Source organism: Patagioenas fasciata, chromosome 16 (assembly GCF_037038585.1).
Source record: "Patagioenas fasciata isolate bPatFas1 chromosome 16, bPatFas1.hap1, whole genome shotgun sequence".
NCBI lineage: Eukaryota > Metazoa > Chordata > Aves > Columbiformes > Columbidae > Patagioenas > Patagioenas fasciata.
The window spans coordinates 9,813,762-9,835,012 of record NC_092535.1 but is presented as its reverse complement, the minus strand read 5'-3'; the positions used below and the strand labels follow the sequence as shown (position 1 = coordinate 9,835,012).

Below are 21,251 nucleotides of genomic sequence, written 5' to 3'. Positions count from 1 at the left end.
CTATGCTGCTCCTATTAGAGACAGGTTCTCCTGCCCCTCTGCTCTGCCCTGGGGAGACCACACCTGGAATATTGTGTCCAGTTGTGGCCCCTCAGTTCCAGGACAGGGAACTGCTGGAGAGAGTCCAGCGCAGCCACCAAGATGCTGAAGGGAGTGGAGCATCTCCCGTGTGAGGAAAGGCTGAGGGAGCTGGGGCTCTGGAGCTGGAGAAGAGGAGACTGAGGGGGGACTCATTCATGGGGATCAATATGGAAAGCAGGAGTATCAGGAGGATGGAGCCAGGCTCTTCTCGGCGACAGTCAATGATAGGACAAGGGGCAATGGGTACAAACTGGAACACAGGAGGTTCCACTTAAAGATGAGAAGAGATTTCTTCATGGTGAGGGTGGCAGAGCCTGGCCCAGGCTGCCCAGGGAGGTTGTGGAGTCTCCTTCTCTGCAGACATTCAAACCCGCCTGGACACCTTCCTGTGGAACCTCAGCTGGGTGTTCCTGCTCCATGGGGGGATTGCACTGGATGAGCTTTCCAGGTCCCTTCAACCCCTGACATTCTGGGATTTCTCTCAGCTGCTGAGCAGCAGTGCCAGCACAGCCCCGTGCCCCCAGGGGTCGGCCCTTGAGCACAGAGCCCCGCAGTGCCGGGCAGGCACAGCTCTGTCGCCTCCTCCCCTTCCCAGCCAGACCCCAACCCAGGCCTGGGGCTCCCTCCTTTTGACACCTCCCGCCTTACCACCCCGCTTTTCCCAGCCTGTCAGCCGCTCCCCGGCCGTGCAGCGCGGGCAGCACAAGCGGAACATCTCCCCCATCATGGCCACGTGCGAGGGATGAGGGTTGTTGCTGACATTGTTGGCGGTGTTGGAGGTTGCACGGGGACTATCTTGGGGGGCAATTCGTGCAATGTGTGTCGGGGTGGTGTCAGAAGATAGTTTAATGTAGAATACCAGCTTTGGGAGCTGGAGGTGAGGGTTTAATTCCCTCTTTTCTGATGATGAGAGATTGTGGGGGAACTCTAAGAAGGGGTATAACCTTCATTCTTCGGTTTACAAGACGGATATTTTTATAAACTATTAGAGTGTTTTAGGGATTATTTTATTTTCTAGGGCCCAGAGGACTAGGAGGATGGTGAAGCAGGCGAGAGAGGCTGGTTGGCCGATGGTAATGACGGTGTCCTACCGGCTGACCCACGTCAGGACACGGCGTCCGGCGACCTGGACTCAGCACCCGCCCCTCGGCCCCGGCCGCTCCGAGCACGCGCACGCGCGGTGGCGGCCGGAAGGGGCGGGGCCGTGCCTGCCGCGCCGCCGGAAGCCGTGCGGAGGAGCCATGGCGGCGCTGGCGCGGGCCGCGGTGAGTGTCCGCCCGGAGCGAGCGGCGCTGCGGCAGCGCCAGCCCTGCGTGGCCGGGACTGCCCCGCGGGCTGTGTCCGGCCCGGCCTCTCAGCAGAGAACGTGCGTGAGGCACAGCCCGGCCCGCGGGGCTGCGCGGGGAGCGGCGCCCAAAACCTCCTCATGCCCCCTGGCCGAGGCCCCCTCCCCATGGCCCCCAGCGCCTCCCCAAGGCCCCTGCCCGGTTGTACCTTCGCTGGGCGAGCGGCGTTTTCTTCATAGCTTGTCTTTACATAAGATCTAGGCCAGGCTTTAGCATTCCTGCTTGGGCTTGAGGAACTTTTTCTTTTTTTTTTTTTTCTCATTCTGGTGCTTCTGCCGTCGCTTTGGGCCCCGTGGGGTGGGGATTGCTATTGTGGGAGATTATTTTCTCACTTCAGAGGTGCTTCATTGCAAGGATAATGTGAAGATTCCGGTTTCTCTGTTACGGGGAAGAGATCAGGTTCTTATGAATGACAGTAGATGACTAGTCACACAACTGCCTTCTCATGCATTAGTGGTGTTTTGTTTTGAATGAGCTTTCAAAGTCTTTCCAGCAGAATGCAGCTTTTAGCATATAGTTTAGAGAAGGGAACTCTGTGCCTGGGTCTGATATTCAGTCACAACACAAATACAGGGATGGCCGGTGCTCCAGGCTGGAGGCAGATTCTCGTCAGGAAGATGAACGGCCTTTAGTCTGAGGGCAATACCAACTAATGAGAAAGAAAGCATTAACAGTCCCATCAACACAAACTGTTCTGTGTTTCTGTGAAGTTAATCCACTACATTCCTGGAACTGGTGTCTCAGGTGTGGTTTTTACAGGCGTGGCCAACCCTGCCCTTTCAGCTGCCCAGCAAACCTGCCCTTCAGCAACTGAAATAAGCTGGAGTTCCTGCTGCCTACTCCCATTCCTGCTCATTCTTGCTCATGTCTTTGCACTGCTGGCCTACCATTGCCTCCTCCTGCAGTTTTTTGGGCCCCTGAGCTGCAAATGCTGGAGCAGCAGGACTGTGGTAACAGAAAAATAGTATTCTGCAGTTTTAGTACGTTAGGCAATTGTAGCAAAAAGGGAGGGGGAAGCCAGGCAGGAGGGGAGCCGGGAGGGTGTAGAGAGTCACCAGATGGATTCAGCTCTGTGGAGCTGCACCCCCAGGGGGTGGTTTGCAATGAAAACCTTGCAGAAGGTAAAGGACTTGTCTCCTGGGCTTACCTGTCCGTGGACAACTCATCTGCTGGCTGTTTCTGGCATTTATATGCAAAGTAAGCTGATTCAGCTTTTCAGCCTGGTCATGAAAAATTCTCTTTGGAGGGGAGGAGATGTAGTTGGTGGCTGTTTTTGTGATCTGAAGTGCCTTACTTTGTAATCAGAGAAGCACCTGAGTTGTAGAAAGTGGTGGGAATATGCAGTTGGGTAACGGGACATCTGAGAGCAGCAGTGTGCTTCAGCTCGAGCTTTGCTGATTCTTGGCATTTCCAAGCATCTGCTTTTGTGTCAGAATTTAACAGTTGCCTAATCATATGAAAATAAGTCTTCAGACTTCCAGTGTCTCTTCTTTGTACTGGAAATAAGGACGGATTTTCTTTTCTTCTGTCTTCAGGCCTTCTCAGGAGCTCAGAGTGTATGGTACAGTTATTGTCCAGATGTTTCAGCCTTACCAGTTAATAGTGCTGTTAATAAAGCTGTTCTTTACCTCAGAAGAGATCTTGCTGATTAGTTTGTCTGTTATGTGAGTCTTTCCTAACGGTTTCCAGGAGGATTTAGAAGACCACAGCGATATTCCTTCATCTTGACAAAGCAGCCATGGGCAGGAGGTGCTTGTGCTGTCTGCAGACTGTTCCCGAGCAATCCTGTGCAGTTTGTGCTTGGTACATTTTCTTGCAGCCAAATGGAGATGTAAAAGTAGCACTTGTGATTTGAAAGGAAAGTTGTGTTCTGCGAGCGGTGGTGCTGGCTTAGGGAAGATTCTTTGGCTCATTGCGTTCCCTTTCGGCTGCTCTGCTGCTTTCTGCTTTTACGGTTTTCTTTATTAGTCGATTATTTATCAGATCTCACCTTTGAAATGTGGGTATGCTCGTTGTTTGTTTTCGTATGTCTCTGTCTGGTTGTGTTGCAGCAGTGCTTTTCCACAGCTATAAACCGCAGTATATTCCAGCTCTAAGATATATTGCAGCCTAGGCGTGCTTTTCTTCTTGCCTCAAAGATAAAGCCTCAGAAGAATTCTGTCACGTTCCTTGGAATCTTGTATGGATTAGTTATAAAAAACGGTGATTTTTCTCTCTAACGTCAGTGTTTGTTAAACTGTTTATCTCAGAGCACTGGAAGTACTTTGTGGTACTCAGCTGAAATGTCTTTTTGGATAGAAATCTATCATTTTCATAATGGTACTTGTTGGATGGTGATGTTAAGGAGAAAGAGCTGGAACTACGTAGCCTTGCTGCAGTAGCAGTGAAGACTGATCCCACTTGTTGTGGCAGTGCATCTGTCCCCTCACAGTTTTTAAAAACCCTGATGGATTCCCTAATGGATTAGAAGTGCAGCTGTGTGAGGAGCCGAGGGGGGACAACAGGGACCGCAGGGACAAGAACTCCAACCCGTTTATCTCTGCTCCCCCAGCCCTGGGCAGACGTGGGGGTCTCCCACTGTCCTGTCACTGGGCTGCCCACCCCATCGGGGATTTATGCAAACTGTTAACATTCCCCTGGAGCCTTCTCAAATCTAAATGTCTCCTTATATATTGGATGCTTCAATCTCTTAATCATCCTTGTAGCCAATTGAAAACAAAGCCATTTTTACAATATTAATATGGAACATGTATGGAGGTGGCAAATATTGTACTAACTTGAATATTGCAGCAAATGAAAGGTGCAAAGGAAGTGCAGGCAAAGAGAACTCTGCCTTTTTTCCATGCTACCTGGCATTTTCATTACAGAAAATAATTATTTTCACTTAAATTTATTGGGACAATACATGTTTTTGAAATACTGAAATTCTGAGCTGTGCCTCAGTAGAGTTAAGAGAAAGATGTGTAAAAGCCATGAGTTGGATGTGGACTTTTTAGAGCTCGCTCGCTCAATCGCGGAATGCTTCTTAACCATTTGAATTTATTGTATAGATACAGAAATTGCGGTGTAGTTTTACGATGTAGACAGCCGGCCATTTCCTTTGACCGGTCTGTTTCTGCCATCACACCTGGGTTGCACGCTTGTACTGGAAGACAAGACTTTTTTAAAATCAAAATTTATACTTCTGTCAAGCGCAAGTTGGGAGTTTAATCTGAGGATTGTTGTATAAATGGATAAAACTCGTGGAAGCAGGAGGACAGTTAAACTGTTTCTGAGCATTAGGGTCCTTTTCTTCATTGCTCCTCTCTCTGTTCCAGAGCTGCCAGACTGGAGTCGCTCACCGGATCGCAGCCTGCGGTGGGTTGTTACACACAACCGCAGTCCCAGGCCAGCGCAGACGGACGCTCTGTGCTATTTCCCAGGTAGATATCAGTATATTAAAGTGTGTAAAAAGTGGGATAAGTTTAAATTGGGATGAAAAAGTCATGTTTATTAAATAGAGGCTTCCAAAAGTGATAGCTTCACTGTCTGTGTGTTCCTGAAATGTCAAGGCAACTGGAAAGCCTTCTGTTGCTAAAAGAGCGAGCTCCCACCCTTCATTGCTCAGTTGTCTTCATTCCAGCTGGGTAGTCTTTTAATAGATCCAAATGATCCCGTTGCGAGTAGATGAAATGCAGAAGTCCAAATGGAGGTGTTATTTTTTCCAAAGCTAATAATGATTGCATGAAATTTACAGCACTTTATTTCATAGAAAGTCTCCACTGTACAATAACCTTGGACTTTCTGGTACTCTGGGTATGTTACCTGGCACAGCAGAACATGAAGTCGTGTCGTTTCAGTGGCAAATACAGCTTTGCTGTTGTGCTTTCAGTTCTGCAACAGCGTGCACAGTGTCAGATTGTGTCTATCCATAGTAAATTAACTAGAATATCATGTAATAGCAGTTGATGATAAAGAGGTGAAAAATGTGTAGAAAATGGCAATAGATGCAGGCTGTCTGGACAGAATTAGAGTATATCTCTTGGTGTTTCTTTGTTGCATAAAGTGAGAGGACACGGAGACTCTTCTCTGTCTTCCTGTATCTTAAAACTCATATCAAGAGCCATGACATACAGAATTAGAAACTTACCTGTAGATTCTTTGGCTTGAATGTCTTTTCTCAGCTAAGACCTTCCAGTCCTGGGAAAATTGTCTGTACTTTTTTTGCACAACCATACTGTTACAGCATCATCCATATGCAGTAGGATACCATGTAGGGACCCGGACAAGCTCAAGAAGTGGGCCCATGTGAGCGTCATGAGGTTCAACAAGGCCAAGTGCAAGGTCCTGCACCTGGATTGGGGCAACCCCTGGTATTGGTCCAGGCTGGGGCTGCGGGGATGGAGAACAGCCCTGAGGAGAAAGACTTGGGGACAATGAGGCATGAAGTGCTGGACATGACCAATCCATGTGCATTTGCAGCCCACAAAGCCAGTCGTATCCTCAGCAGCATCCCCAGTCCCATGGGCAGCAGGTTTGGGGGGATCCTGCCCCTCTGCCCCGCTCTGGTGAGGCTCCCCTGCAGTGCTGGTCCAGCTCTGGGTCCTCAGCACAGGACACACATGGACCTGCTGCAGAGGGGCCAGAGGAGCCACAGGAATGACCCGAGGCTGGAACAGCTCTGCTGGGAGGACAGGCTGAGAGAGCTGGGGTGTTCAGCTGGAGAAGAGAAGCTCCCGGGAGACCTTATTGCGGCCTTTCTGTGCTTAAAAGAAGTCTGTAAGAAAGATGGGGACAGACTTTTGAGCAGGGCCTGTTGCAACAGGAAAAGGGGTGATGGTTTGATCTAAAGGAGGGAGATTCAGACCGGACAGGAGGAAGGAATCGTTGGCCCTGAGGGTGGTGAGAGCCTGGCCCAGGTTGGCCAGAGAGGTGGTGGGTGAACCATCCCTGGAGACATCCCAGGCCAGGCTGGACGGGGCTCTGAGCAACCTGAGCTGCTGAAGATGTCCCTGCTCATGGCAGGGGTGGCACTGGGGGAGCTGGGAAGGTCCCTCCAACCCAAACTGTCCTGTGGTTGTATGATGTTTGGAGTAGAGAGGGAAATGAGCAGTTGTGAATTTGATTGATAGAGCTGATCTTACTCTGAGCCACCAGTAGATTCACTAAATACTGGGGGTGACTGCTCTTAAAAAAAAGCACTATGTCTGAATTTATTAATAAATAAGGCACTGGTGATCTGGGTGTGCTGGGAGGCTATGGGAGGTGTGCTAGTCAGTGTGCAGCTTCTTCCCTGGAGATCCCACTCGCTCCTGCTCAATAGTTTTCTTTATTGTGCGGTAGCTCCGTGATCCGGATCGTGTGCTGTGAAACCATAGTGTTTGCAGTGGTGGTTTTTACCTTGTTATTTGTTTTGCTCAAGTCCTGACACAAAGGCGATTGAATGGACTATAAAGTCGTAGATAAGAGTAGCATAAACTGTTTCTCTGCAAGGACAGGAAAAAAGAATTATTCTTCATTGAGAGCAAAACCCATAATGAGAAGTACTGTCTGAGAAAATGAAAGCAGATAGCCCATGGTTTTTGAGAGTGAAGTGTTCTGCCAGTCTATTCCATCAGTACATGTGCAGAGCACTAGAAAATGTATGGAGCGCAGCATGAAGCATGGACAACCACTTCGTGTTATGATAATAAGTTTGTGCTTTTTGTGATATAAAGTTTTTCAGGATTAGACTGAACTGTAATTGATGTGGAAGCAAACTAAAGGTTGGTTGGTGTGAAGTTAAGTGTTTACTTGTCAATGTTTCTTTCATTTTTTACTCTTCTAATCTTTACTAGAGACGCCAGGCTGACCAGTTCCGACTGTCGAAATCCTGTGGTGGATTGATTCAAGCCAAGGGAGCCGTTACACAGCCAAACAGATCATTTTACAACACAAATAAGGTTAGAAGCGTTTGGTGTTTTTATTGTCGGGGGGCACATTGTCCTAGGGATTATACAGATACAGGTAGCAAAGCTCATTTCAAAACACGTAAGACATGATTGATCCTTTATATAAAATGCCTGAATATAGCATGAACAACGGGTACAATAATTTGAGAAGCGCGTCCTGTTTCTTTCCAGAAAATGAAGCACTGGCATGGGGAATGCAGTCGCTGAGTTATCTGGGGTGTAGGTTCCAAGGAGAAGCCTGAGGGCTTCTTTCCATTGGGGAAAGAAACTAAGTTAAGGAGAGTAGTTATTGAGGTGGGGGGCAGATGTTCCTTTATTACCTTTAAAAAGGGTAACACAGAAGTTGCCCATACATGTTAGAAGCGACAAGATGTTTCCTGATTCTTTACCTTGGGAATAATGTGTAACGACAGCTTCGCTGTCTGCTAAACCCTGAAAATTGTCATGCAATCTACTAATAATGACTAATTTTTGTGTAATTATTTACTGTTCATCTGCACTATTTTGTTAATTTGTGGTCTCTGCATCTGTTACCTTTATTGTCTTTTGTTTTGCGATGGAAGTTTTCTGGAGCACGAATCATCTCTGTAAGATTAGTTTAGCCCTTAATCCAAGGGTGTCAGCATCTCTCAACTTAAAAATGTCCTGATCCTGCTCTTGTTAACTCAGTGTGAAGAAAATGGCAAAATGGAATGTGTGTGTGAGAAATGGGAGGACAGAAGGAAGGAGACAGTTAGGGATTCATGGGTGAAACTTGCATTCCCAGTTTGCTGTCGATCTAGTGTATTTTACTGGTGCAGAGTTAGAGGTGAATAATAGATGTAAATCAGCTATTTTGACATGGATAGACAAACCAAAGGAAAACAAGGAGATGTGTGGAAGGAAAAAAAACCCAGCTGCTGTTTACATCTACTTCTTAACTGAAGGTTTTCCTTTTTTTAGTCCATTTTTTGGTGTTTTTCAGCTGGTGAGGTAAACCAAACATTTTGCAGGCAAGGAGACTGAAGTGCACAAAGTGGCTTGTACAGTTTACCATGCCCAGAGCCAAGAACAGTACCCAGGCTCTCAAAGGCAGCGCGTACCCCTTGTTCCTATGCCTGCCTGCGCCCCCCTTCTCGTACCTGCGCAAGGATCGTCTGCAGAGCAGGTCTGGGAGAACAACAGGTGACAAGTCAGGGGGTGACAGGAAGATCTGCAAGGCAGAGGTCAGAGACTTGCTTTTGCTGCATCAGAAGGGGCTGGGGAGGGCTGCAAAGCTTGAAGGATGAATTTGGAAACTTCCTTCTTAAAATAACCATGGTGTAAGTAGCCGGGAAGGATTTACGACCAGAGAAGAAGCAGTTTACAGCAGCGTAGGTACGGTTTGAGGTAGGTTTTTGGACTGCAACCTCGTTATTTCAAGTAGGAAAATACTTACTTGTCTTTGAAATGTGAACTTGACTATGCACTCCTGGTAGGAAAGTGGTTTAGAATTAACAATGAGCTCCAGTTGTTTCATTTTTGTATTTGTGTCAAAATTAATAGGATTGTTCAGCTTGAGCACTGCATTTCAGGTATTGAGCAGGAAAGTCAGCCTGAGGTGGGTTTAGGTCCCTTTCAATGTCCCGATGAGCTTGTTTTGAGTGAGTTATAAAACACATTTTTGAAGTTTTTTGTGTATGTTGTCTAGATCTGATTTTCTACACACTTGTAGGACTGTTTAGTTGATTTGGCTGCAGTCCTGGCGCTGGCGGGATGAACCGCATACCTGTGTCCATAGGCTGAACCACACACTCGCTGCTTCAATCCCCTCTCCATCTCCTGAGCCAGTCATAATGCATTTGTAGATAACAGACACTTAGTCAAATTAAGCTGCCTAGATTTGCTGAGGTTTAGGATGATTTTAATTCCTATGGAAGAGATGAGTGGTTATTGGGGCACGAGTTCTGCATTGAGCAAATCCTGTCACTGCCTGGCTGGAGCGGGGCTGTGGAGTTACCGTGAGGTGTCATTGTTAGTGCAGAGTATTGCGTGGGATAATCTTGAAGAGAAAGTACTAAAACTTGGTTGAAATATTCAGATACATGTTGGTAGACTCACTGGGTCCATCGCTTGTGGCAGAGGGAGGAAAGGTGCCTGTGCAGATGCTCCTGTTCTGGATGAGGACAGGGAACTTGGCAAACAGTGTCAATGGCCAATGTTCCAATCTGAGGATTAAAAAAGGTCCTGGACAGCGTCACAGCGTCTCACGAGGTGACTGTAGATACTGAAATGGCACTGGGCATGTTTGTTCCTGTTTACCTGGGCATGATGGCATTCCAGACAGCAACAGCTGTCTCTGAATAGTACCCAAGTGCAAAGGATTTTCTCTCACATGCATGGGATATACATAGGGATTGATTATGTCTCAAAGCTACAGTTTTTATCATGTTTACAGTTACTTTCTGATTAATGATAGCAACTTGTGCAGGATATAGATCTGTGTTTTAATGTGTATTTATTTATCATTCATGCCATTTTAAAAATTACTATACCAGTGCTTGTAAAGCAGTAGAGAAAACACCCAGAATGATAACAAATGTGAAAGGCATCAGTATGAGGAGAAGCTATTTTAGAACCCTTCTAAACTAAGAAGAGATAACTGATGGGCATATATATGATACTGGCCTAGAAAAGTAATAAAAATACTGAAAACAGGAAGAGAAAATGGTTGGTTTTGGCTTCTTACGGGACAACAGGGAGCATCCAGTGAACCAGCAAGGTTGGATTTAAAACGGGCACATAACTGTGAAACTCATGTACCACGACTCTGTGCGTTACGGAGGTTAAATAGTTTCAAACATGGGGCTGCTGAAGGTGCATCCAGTTGTAGCTGCCAAAAGTGAGTGTGTGGACCCCTGTGGTGGTGCAGGCCGGGCTGTGAGCAGCCGGGCAGGTCACCCCAGACTGTGGCCCCGCTGCTCCTGGGCATGGCTGGAGATGGTGTCCTGGGATGAGTGTTTATTCTGGCTATGTGCAGCACTCCTTACATCGTGAAATTGCTTCTCTGCTACGCAAATTATTTTTTTAGTATTCGCATGTCTTAGAAGGAAGTGTTTAGGGTAAAATTCCAGCAGCTTAAAGCAATTAAACATTTCTTTGGTCAGGGAACTTTCTCAGATCAAAGAATCATTTTGGTTGGAAGAGACCCTTAAGATCATTGAGTCCAACCACTACCCCATGTCCTGAGAAGCTCATCTCCGCATCTGTCCAACCCTCCAGGGATGGTGACTCCACCACTGCCCTGGGCAGCCTGTTCCAATGCCCCACAGCCCTTTGGGGAAGAAATTGTTCCCCACATCCAACCTCAACCTCCCCTGGTGCAACTTGAGGCCGTTTCCTCTGCTCCTGGCCCTTGTTCCTGGGGAGCAGAGCCCGACCCCCCTGGCTCCAAGCTCCTTTCAGGCAGTTCAGAGATCAGAAGGTCTCCCCTCAGCTCCTGTTCTCCAGCTGAACCCCCCAGCTCCCTCAGCTGCTCCCATCACACTTGTGCTCCAGCCCCTCACCAGCTCTGTTCCCTTCTCCCAACTCGCTCCAGCACCTCAAGGCCTTTCTCGTCCTGTGGGGCTCAGAACTACCTTCCTATAGGGAGGACCCATCGTAATGCCTCTCAAGTGTGTGTAGGAGATTCACATGAATTAGATTTTGCTTAGATGGGTTAAAAGTACAGTGATTGGTTGATAACAAAATGTTTACACTGCGTACTTAATTCATTAGCAATGATTTGCTGGAGTGCCAGTGGTAGGTACCGCGGGCTGATTGCTGCTGCCAGAAAGGCACAACGCCACAGGGGTCCAACCAGTCCCGTGGGGTTGAAGGTGTGTAGTTAATCTGGAAGAGAACGTTTCTCTTTGTGTTTGCAGACACTGCAAATCAATAAGGGCTAAATACTTGCCTGATCTAGATTTTCCGCAGGTACCATTTAGATTAACTGTGAGGGGAATAACAATCTGGGGGAGGTTTTCAGTAAGAACAATGGGTTCATGGAGCTTCGTTAGTTTGAAGACGGAGCTGATTGGTTTCTATAATTACCCTATAATATGACATGCCTGTGAGAGTAAGAGAGGGAATGTGAAATGTTAGCTTTATTTGCTCTGTTTCTGTGATTTATTTGCTTGTTTTATCTGTAAAAGATTTAAGCCCAAGACAAGATGTACCTTTAGAAAGAATATTGGAATCTAGACTGGTGGCCGTGTTTTGCAAAGGAGGTTTCTCTACAGACTGTTTGAGTCTCAGCTTCCAATGGGATACTTTCAGCAAAACAGTTATGCAGCGTTTGATTCATAAACAGAATGATGTCACATAGGAAAAACAGTGTTGTATTTTGCAGAGAGGACCTAAATATGTATTTGTTTTGTTGAACAAAGAAATTGAACAAAACCCCTCGAATTGTCTGTTAAATGTGTAGCTTTTCTAACTAAAATGATTTGTCAGATTTTATTGCTAAGACTGTAGTATGTGATATTTCAATATTACAGCATCTTTCTGCGAAAGATTCCTTGCAGCCATCTGAAGAGAAAGTGGGTCCTTTCACAAGGTTGATAGAAGCACTGGGTTTCACGGGACCGCTGAAGTACAGCAGATGGGTAAGGCATTCATTTAATAGTTCTTTTGCTTCTTTGATACTTTCAGAGTTCTGAAAAGCAAACAAAACCCCCTCACTTTTTATCCTATGATAGGAGGAGTACTTGATGGGAAAGTTCTAATTATTACCCATGTAAATTCCTGGCTTGTGATGTGAGGAATAATAATCCATAGCTTGAACCTCCCTTGATCTATGCATTGCCATCATTGACATAAGTAGGAAAATCAGTTTGTAGAGTCTTAACCTTCTTGAATTTCTTCTGGTATCTTATTTTTCACTTCCTTTGTGCACTGAGGATGCAATAACAACCTTACTATCCAAGTGGGACACCCACATTGACCATTGTCTTGTTCTAACAATGACCAATTGCAGTTATCTAAAGATAATTTAATTACAGGAGAGCACCGTATGGTACTTGTCTCGTGTGCTCCTCCAGCTACAACAGTCGTCTGTTCCAGGACTTCCTGCATGACATTGGGCATTTTTTCTTTAATATCTAGTGATGGATTGTTTTCTATAACTTTGTCCAGTTGCACTTTAAGGTTATAGGATCCATCACATCCATAGCGTTCAGTGTCAGGAGTTCCGTAGCTTCAGTACCCACTGGGGGAAGAAATACTGTTGTTTTCAATTGGTGCCTTTTGATTTTGTACTTAAATAAATGGTGATTATTCTCTTCTTGGAGTGTATGTTCACATTCTCCCTTTCACTGATTTTATACTCATATATTCCACAATAACTGTGTCTTTCTCCGAACCGAGGAGACTTGTTGCTATCATTAAGGTTCTTTCGTGTTTTGATTCTCTGCATCTCTTTGTGTTTGATATTTCTGTGACAGGAGGGTCTCCCAAGCAGTGAGATACGATACAATTGCTGTTTGAGTTGCTGTTCAGTAATAGCTGACTGGGGCAAGGTGTGCTTTTGTGTTTTTTAAATAGTTCTTTTGTAAAGCCATTGTTAACATTGACTAAATGAGAGCAGTTCTGTCAGAGACACCTTCAGTTCCTTATGCAGAAGGAAAAAGAGATGGAATTCAGAATTTCTTTGCTCTGAACTAGGACATGGTATTAAGGAGTGGGGGGAAAAGGCAGCTTAGGCAGCTTGAAGCACAGAATTAAAACCCACAAGGTGTTTCTGGATATCCGCAAGGCAGAGTGGACCTCGAGACTGATCTGCAACTGCCGCTGATTGCATCTCAGTCCTCAGGAAGAAAATACCCAGAAAAGATAACTGACACTTAAGGGAGTTTGGTATTTTGGGTAAAATTGGTTGTGTTTAATCAGGTGATGCTAAACCTCATGAGGGAGTAGTTTCTCTCCCATGTGCTTGTGTACATATTGTTGTAATAAAGCTTTTCGTTAGCGCTAAGTGTTGACTCAGAGTTCTTAATTGCTCCTCTTTGCTGCCTGCTCGTGGCTGGGGAGCTGGATATGGAGAGGTTATTTTGTGGGTAGGGCCCAAGAGAGCTGAGTTTTGTCCTTGCCAGTGCTCTCTGTGAGATCTTAGGGAACTTTCTTAATATTTCTTTGTTTTTTTTCCATTTTTTCTCCCTTCCCCACACCTATTTTACACCCTAAAACTTCCATGTTTAAATGTCACAGGTTTCTCCCATGTTACCTGCCTTGTTTCAGGGCTGGACTGCAGGGGCTGTTCTTTAGGTGTTTGTAATGTCTGGTAAGGCCTGATCTGGGGCAATGTCTTTCTCCAGGGAGATCTCTATTCGCAGGCCAGGCAGCATTTCCTTTAAAAAGGAAACCTTAGAACTCCAATAATCACTGTAAATTATTTTACTGCAAGAAGTTTAGATGTGTACTTGATTTTTGACAGAAGCCTGAGGTTGTCAGATAAGAAGAAAATAATGTCTCCTGTGTTTCCACAGCAGATCAATTGCAACTTCCTTATTTTCCTTTCAGTTAGAGGAGACACAAATCATTACTTTAGTGACCGCAAGTGCCATTTGACAGGCAAAGTGCTCATGTCTGTAGTGTAGCGAGCGCTGAGATGATACCTGGTGTGTGTCACTAAAATGAAAAACAGAACCAAGCCAAACAACCAAAAAACAGCAACAAAACACACACACAAAACCAAACCAACACACAAAAAATCCCCGCAAACAAGAAACTTCCTCGAACAAGCAAAAACAAAAAACCAAGCCGAAAACAAACCCCCAAGCCTGGTGCTGCTTCCTCGCTTAGTTGGGGAATAGACTCTGGAGTTTTCATATTCTTTTAATTTTTCTCCCCTTGACATGAATAAGCAGGAGTGACTTACAGCTCTTTAAAATGTTTGTTGTCAGCTAGTGTGCTCTTTGAAGCTTCAATACGTGTCTCTTTGTTACAGACCATGCAATCAAGGTGTGTCTGGTGCAATGACAAGAACAAAACCAGAAGTGCCAAAGCACCTGAATGTACCTCACGTCACTCATTGTTTGGGATTCCTTTCTCACTTGTGAAGCTTAGTTGGTCAATTTGCACTTTTTTTAGGAAAAAATATATTTTTAGGACATACCTTGTATGTCACTTCTTTAATATTTAAAACTTACATTTTACAAACCACTTTGAGTGATATGCATCAAAGTTCTTGGAGGAAACCAGGAACTGTGGATTGGGATCTTTGGAGTCCCTGGAAGGAAAGCCATTTCATTTCTTTTTCTGTAATGACAGGATTATATTAAACTAGATTTGGAAGAGTATTCAAGAAGCCAGTTATACTTGTGTAATTCCTGGGAGATATAATAGTTTAATGTGCTCCTGAAAATCTCAAGTGATTGTGATTCCCAAAAGGTGTCTTCTCAGAAAATGGTAGTGTATGCATTTAACAGAAGCAGTGGTGTTCACTGACTCTCATGAAGAATGCTTTAAGTATTGTCTTTTCTTTTTCTTTAGAAAGTTAAAGTAGCAGCTTTGCGCATGTACACGTGCTGCGTGGAGAAAACTGACTACGAGGAATTTTTTAACAGTAAGTAATGGACTTGCTGATATTTGAAGGGGGGTGGTCAGTAGGTCAGAGAGGTTCTCCTGCCCCTCTACTCTGCCCTGGGGAGACCACACCTGGAATATTGTGTCCAGTTGTGGCCCCTCAGTTCCAGAAGGACAGGGAACTGCTGGAGAGAGTCCAGCGCAGCCACCAAGATGCTGAAGGGAGTGGAGCATCTCCCGTGTGAGGAAAGGCTGAGGGAGCTGGGGCTCTGGAGCTGGAGAAGAGGAGACTGAGGGGTGACTCATTCATGGGGATCAATATGGAAAGGGGGAGTGTCAGGAGGATGGAGCCAGGCTCTTCTCGGCGACAACCAGTGACAGGACAAGGGGTAATGGGTGCAGACTGGAACACAAGAGGTTCCACGTCAATATGAGAAGAAACTTCTTGATGGTGAGGGTGGCAGAGCCTGGCCCAGGCTGCCCAGGGAGGTTGTGGAGTCTCCTTCTCTGCAGACATTCAAACCCACCTGGACACCTTCCTGTGGAACCTCAGCTGGGTGTTCCTGCTCCATGGGGGGATTGCACTGGATGAGCTTTCCAGGTCCCTTCCAACCCCTGACATTCTGGGATTCTGTGATATTTGGACTACTGCCCGGGTGAGAGAACTTCGATTGAAAATTCATTAGATATATTTATGCCAATAACTATGACAGCAAGAAGACTTGTCAGCGCCGAGCAGTGTGGTCAGCTGGGAGCTGCGAGTGCTACCGCGTTCCCTTCAGCTTTGAAGGGGCTCAAGGGCAGACCTGGAGCCTGGGGCTGTGGCGTTTTGCCCACTGCAGTGGAGAACAAGGTGGGACAGGTAAAACCCAGAACATCCTGGACTTGGAAGAGAGTTGCCTTTTTATTAACAGGGCTGGGATAAAATAAGATTCCAGATCTCTCTCCCATTTTTACTGTGGTGAGATGGTTTCTCTGTCCTACCCTGCCCCATGAGCAGTTGTGAGAAGGTCCAGGATAACTGGAATGCAGGTATGAGACCCATCCCTGTGCACTGATGCACAACTGTGTTTAGATACGGAATCAGTCAGATCACAGGGTCCAGCTTTGCTCTCTTCCTCATGACTGGGGCAGGTTTGGGCAGAACTTAGAGACTTTCTACATTTTACTGACCGTGAGAGCGTTAAAGCAGGACACATCTCTTGACTGGATAGACTGTGGCTAGAACAGAGACACAAGTCCCTCCTCTAAGTACGTGGGAATAATATTGGCTCAAATTGGGATGGCTTTTCCATGTTGCACACAGGTTTTTAGATATTAGCTTAAAAGTCTTTTCCTGCTTTTATTAGTATCAAATCTGGCTGGTGAATGGGCAAGCCGTGGTTTCGAGACTTACTTAAGCTTCAATAATATTTTATTCTGATGTGAATTATTTCCTGTGTCAGTGTGATTTAGCTGGTAGTAAACCCGTTGCCTGGATCTGGCCTGTCAGCTGAATTCCTGAGCTACCAAACGCTTTCTTACGGCTTCACGACGCACTGCACAGGTTGGGGCTGCCGCTGCCGCCTCTTGGGAGACCAGCTGAAGGGACATCTTTGTGTGTTCATCCAGTGCTGAGCTTAGCAAGGGTGGGTTGGTACGTGGTGTTTGCTGCTGCAAGATTTTCCAGTGGTGTTCAGAAGGTTTTCCAAAACTGTGATGTGGTTTCAGCGGTGGCAGGAGTGCGAGAACGCTCTGAGCGGCAGGATTCATCATTAGTGATCAAAAATTAGAGCCTCATTTTTCCTGCGCGCACACCTCTCCCCAGCTGCCTGCCCGCTCAGATAAGTTCCCTTCTGTTTGTCGTATTTGCCTCTCAAATAGAAGTTTTGCTGGTTTTAACTGGTGTTTCACTATCTCTGCTTAACAGGTTAGTTCTACAAAGATGGATAAATGTTACCCTAGATTAAAATGTAAAGGAATTTCAGGACGTGTCTGTGAAAAAGATACCAGCACAGATTTTTACCTTCAATACTGACTAAAATTACGTCAGTTTTATTCTTGCTATTGTCTAACTATTTTAAGCACTTTAAACGTATCAGGAACAGCAGGCAGCCTTGCCTTCAAGTGTCACCGTTTTCTCCAGGATGTCCTGTTGTTCCCTTTTCGCTCTGTAGTACAAGTTGCAGCCAGTTCACCTCCGAACTTACACCAGGGAAGCCTGGCTTTCCATTGACTTGAAACTTCCGTAAGGAACAAGGTAGCTTGTTTTGCCAAGATTGCCAGAGTGCGGGATGTACCTGGTGGTGTTATAAGAACAGCTGTGGTGTTGGGGTCTGTGCTTGTGGTGCCAAAGAAATCATTGCTTTATAAAGAGATGTGAGAGGTGTCTGTTACTTCTGTCTGCTTACAGCTGCAACAGTTTGGGGGATTAGCTCTAAATTCAACAGGCGTGTGATCCATGCTTAAAAAGTAGCTCCCCTAAAACAGCTGGTGTGGGGTGGGCAGGAACCTTTTAATTGATTTTGCCAATGAAGCAGCTTTGGGCGGTGGTTCCATAGGCAGCTGTGTTCAAGCGGTGGCCAGAGGGACAGGCTCAATTCTGCATCTCCCGCCTGTGGCCTGGACAGTTACCATGTCCTGTGGCGAGCTGTTCAGGTCACTGAAAGAAAAGGGCCCAGTTTTTTACTGATTTACTGTTTTAGTGAACTGAAGTGGCCCATGGAAGGGTTTGATGGGCAGCAGCCTAACGTAGGTGGTGAGCAGTACACTGTGAGAGGGGAACATGGCATGAAGCAAGACATCCAACTTTTCAGTTCAGTTCTTCATCAAACGAGGCCAGGAGCTGTTTGTTTCTGTTCGGAATTGCTCCTTTTTCCACTAAAGATGGGCAGCCCTTAAGCCAGGACTGCAGCTCAGTCCCAGAGGAGCAGCTTGGGGGACGAGCAGGAACCAGCAGCCACTGACTCTTGGCTCTGTCCCACGGAGCTGCAGCGAGGACACGTGTGCCGCACACCCACCGATCCGCTGTGCCCTGGAGGAACCCCAGGAGAGGTCCTGGTGCCGCACGGGGCCCAGCTCAGGTCGGCCTAAGCCAGAGCTGGCTGTATGTAGACCTGGGGTGTATTTATTTACCCTTTGCTTTGCTTGCATGGGGGTGAGATATCCCGGTGAACTGCATCGCGTCAGCTCTGCTCTCTGGAGAACTTATTAGCTTTTTCTCTGCCATTTGTAAGAGTTGTGAACCTACTGAGCTGGCCTCGGAAACCATTCACCCATGCGTGCGTAAAACCATTTATGGTCTCATTAACCCTGTGTGATCAGAACCGGTTCTTACAGAGCCTCCTTTAGTGCTTCTGGAGGCATTTTAGTGACGTGGTCACATTGTGACTAACAACTGCGATGTGACCTCCTGGAACTTGGATTGGTATGTGCATTTTGTCAGGTAATTCTCTGACAGAGGTGACATAGAGTGTAAAGACTGGATAGTGTGGTGCTGAGGACTAGGACAGTGATAACATTTCATGTCTTAGTGGCTGTCTTGCCATCCCAGTGTGTTGCTGCTGATACCCGCTGAAAATACCGAGACTTCGTGTTACGCAGTGTGAGCCCTGGGATCTGCCTTTCTCTGTGCTGTGCCGCAGAACAGCAGTTCCCAAAATACAGACTATGTATATACAAGTCATGACCCTGCTGTAGAATATAAAGGTGTTTTAGTTGAGACTCTCTAGTATTATACTACAGTTAGTTTTATTATACCTGCCATTCTGTTCTCTTTGTTTTGTGATGAGCCATGGGCAAAACCTGGGGAACTCTGCTTCAGAGCCTACATCCCAAGTGTCTGTATTTTGCTGTTGATGTGGGAAATGGAGCTGGTTTAGGTCTTTAGCTGTTTCTTGTTTAAAGGAGAACAGACAAGTAGCAGAGGTAAGGGCCAGATTACAGTGCCAGGCTTTCCGTGCACAGCGCCTGCCGAGCTGGGGCAGTTCTGGCAAAGTGCAGGAGGGAGCTGCCTCTGAGGAGGGTGTTTCATGCCTAACTTTGCAAAAGAGCTTTTAGGATCAAGGAGGTGATCCTGAGAGCCGAGTTGAAGTTTGGGTGATGAACATGGAGTGTAGGGTTAGCTTGAATACATCATGAACTGTTAGTGCTGGCAACTGCTCCACTGTCGTGCATCTGCAGCATAACAGCCTTTCAGGTGGCTCCTGGTGGGGCTACAAAGCAGCTAGAAAGGGCTGGAGTTTCCTGACAGGACTCTGGATTCTTCTATCTCCCTTAGCCCATCAGGAAGCCCTTGCTGTGCCTTTCATGCTCAGGGAACACTGATGTGGTGCCCCTGGTTTTTACAGACTGGGGGGATTATTAGCCCATTGCATCCTTCCTAAAATTGGGGTAGTGGTAAAGATGAGCTGTCATGAAAGCAAGTCCACGTTCAAGTTTTGCATTCCATACCTGATGAATTTGAAGTGCAGAATATGACTGGAGGAAGAGGTTATGTCCTCACAGTCCTGAGCATTCGTGTCTCTTGTTGTGCACAGACATGTGAACGGGATGTGTTCTACAGGCAGAATAGATTTATTCCCCAGCTGATAGTGATCACAGTAATTTCATAAGTAGCTTTACCATCAGACATTTTTTCTGTATCTAACCGTATTCTGAAGGGAGTAATTTTCAGATTAATAATATGATGGATTTTTCTCCCCAGTTAGTTTCCCCGAATAAGATGTTCCAAACCTCCAAATTTTAGAATTACATTGTTTTTAAAAAGCTGATATCTGAGGACAAGCCTTTTGCTTTAAACGAACCATCTCTCCTTTAAATTCACGATATAGACAGTCCTAACATAGAACTTTAAAAAATTATAAATATAGAAGTGCAACACTTGGAAAGTTAGTAAAGAAATTCTTCCCTCCTGGGTACTGAATAGGCCTTGAAAAACTTTCCATATTTCCTGTAGTAGAGGTGTGAGCTTTGCTTTCCACTGCAGTGATTTCTGTCGTGGGAGACTGATGCGTGGTAACTTCTGCTTCAGAAACCTGCAGCATCTGTTGAACCCCCAGTGTTTTACTCTACATCTTGCCCATGGAACCTTCATTTAATGACACGGTTTGATTAACGCAAGCGTTGCGTACTGTTGCCCTGGCTGGAGATGCTTGGGCATGCCTTTAGGTCAGAGTAGTCATTTCTAGGCACATGAACTATTTTAATAGGAGTGAGAGAGCCAAAAGAGTGAGAAGTTGGGGGAAGCTTGTGTTTCATCTCCAAACATAGACTGTTAGTGTCTTTATACTGCCTTAGAGGTGGCACAGGGGATGTGCAGGCACTGATGCTGAAACTTGCCACCTCCTGAGCACTGGTGGAGGGAGGAATCACAGAATCCCAGAATGTCAGGGGTTGAAGGGACCTGGAAAGCTCATCCAGTGCAATCCCTCCATGGAGCAGGAACACCCAGCTGAGGTTCCACAGGAAGGTGTCCAGGCGGGTTTGAATGTCTGCAGAGAAGGAGACTCCACAACCTCCCTTGCTCAAATTTCAGCGGAACCTTCTGTGTTCCAGTTTGCACCCATTGCCCCTTGTCCTATCATTGGTTGTCACCGAGAAGAACCTGGCTCCATCCTCCTGACACTCACCCTTTATATATCTGTAAACATTAATGAGGTCACCCCTCAGTCTCCTCTTCTCCAAGCTAAAGAGCCAGGCTCTTCTCAGTGACACAGGAGGTTCCGGTGAAGTATGAGAAGAACCTTCTTCCCGGTGAGGGTGCCAGAGCTTGGCCCAGGCTGCCCAGGGAGGTTGTGGAGTCTCCTTCTCTGCAGACATTCAAACCCACCTGGACACCTTCCTGTGGAACCTCATCTGGATGTTCCTGCTCCGGCAGGGGGATTGCACTGGATGAGCTTTCCAGGTCCCTTCCAACTCCTCACATTCTGGGATTCTGTTTGTGTGAAGGGAGCAAAGCATGTGTTGATGCTTCCCTGGTATTCTCTGCTGCTTTGGGACTTCGGAGCTAGAAGCCACATGATTCTCTAATTCTCAACTTTGTAAATGTTTCAGAATCTACAGTGTCCTGTGACTGCATGTTCTAGAGTTTAAACACGGGTGTGACAGTGAGTGCTCTTTGCTTCTGATATGTGTGTTCTGTTTAGGGCCAGAAATTGAGTTATTAAAATGTAGATTTTGGTGTAGTGCATTTCTGCTAGGCGCAAAATGTGATGAAATCCATATTAATCTTTAGTTTTGTTTTTGTGTTTTTCCCCCTCCTATCAAGGGTGTCAAATGCCTGATACTTTGAATTCGTGGTTTCTAGTAGCCCAGCTTCACGTCTGGTAAGTGAAAAGTTAAATAGTTCAAGAACTGTTTTCACGAAATAGTGCTATGTGTCTTAATGTGAGAA

General features: G+C 46.1%; 1 protein-coding gene across 1 annotated transcript in view; it reads left to right on the top strand.

Moving 5' to 3' along the window:
- The first annotated feature begins 1,272 nt into the window (after positions 1-1,272).
- UQCC1 (ubiquinol-cytochrome c reductase complex assembly factor 1) overlaps positions 1,273-21,251 on the top strand; it is a 52,966-nt gene continuing 32,987 nt past the window's right edge. The window contains exons 1-6 of the mRNA XM_065850209.2: positions 1,273-1,346; positions 4,745-4,849; positions 7,244-7,348; positions 11,854-11,961; positions 14,846-14,918; positions 21,126-21,183. Coding sequence (XP_065706281.2) covers positions 1,323-1,346; positions 4,745-4,849; positions 7,244-7,348; positions 11,854-11,961; positions 14,846-14,918; positions 21,126-21,183 — 473 coding nt within the window. The 5' untranslated portion in view covers positions 1,273-1,322. The remainder of the gene's footprint in view (positions 1,347-4,744; positions 4,850-7,243; positions 7,349-11,853; positions 11,962-14,845; positions 14,919-21,125; positions 21,184-21,251) is intronic.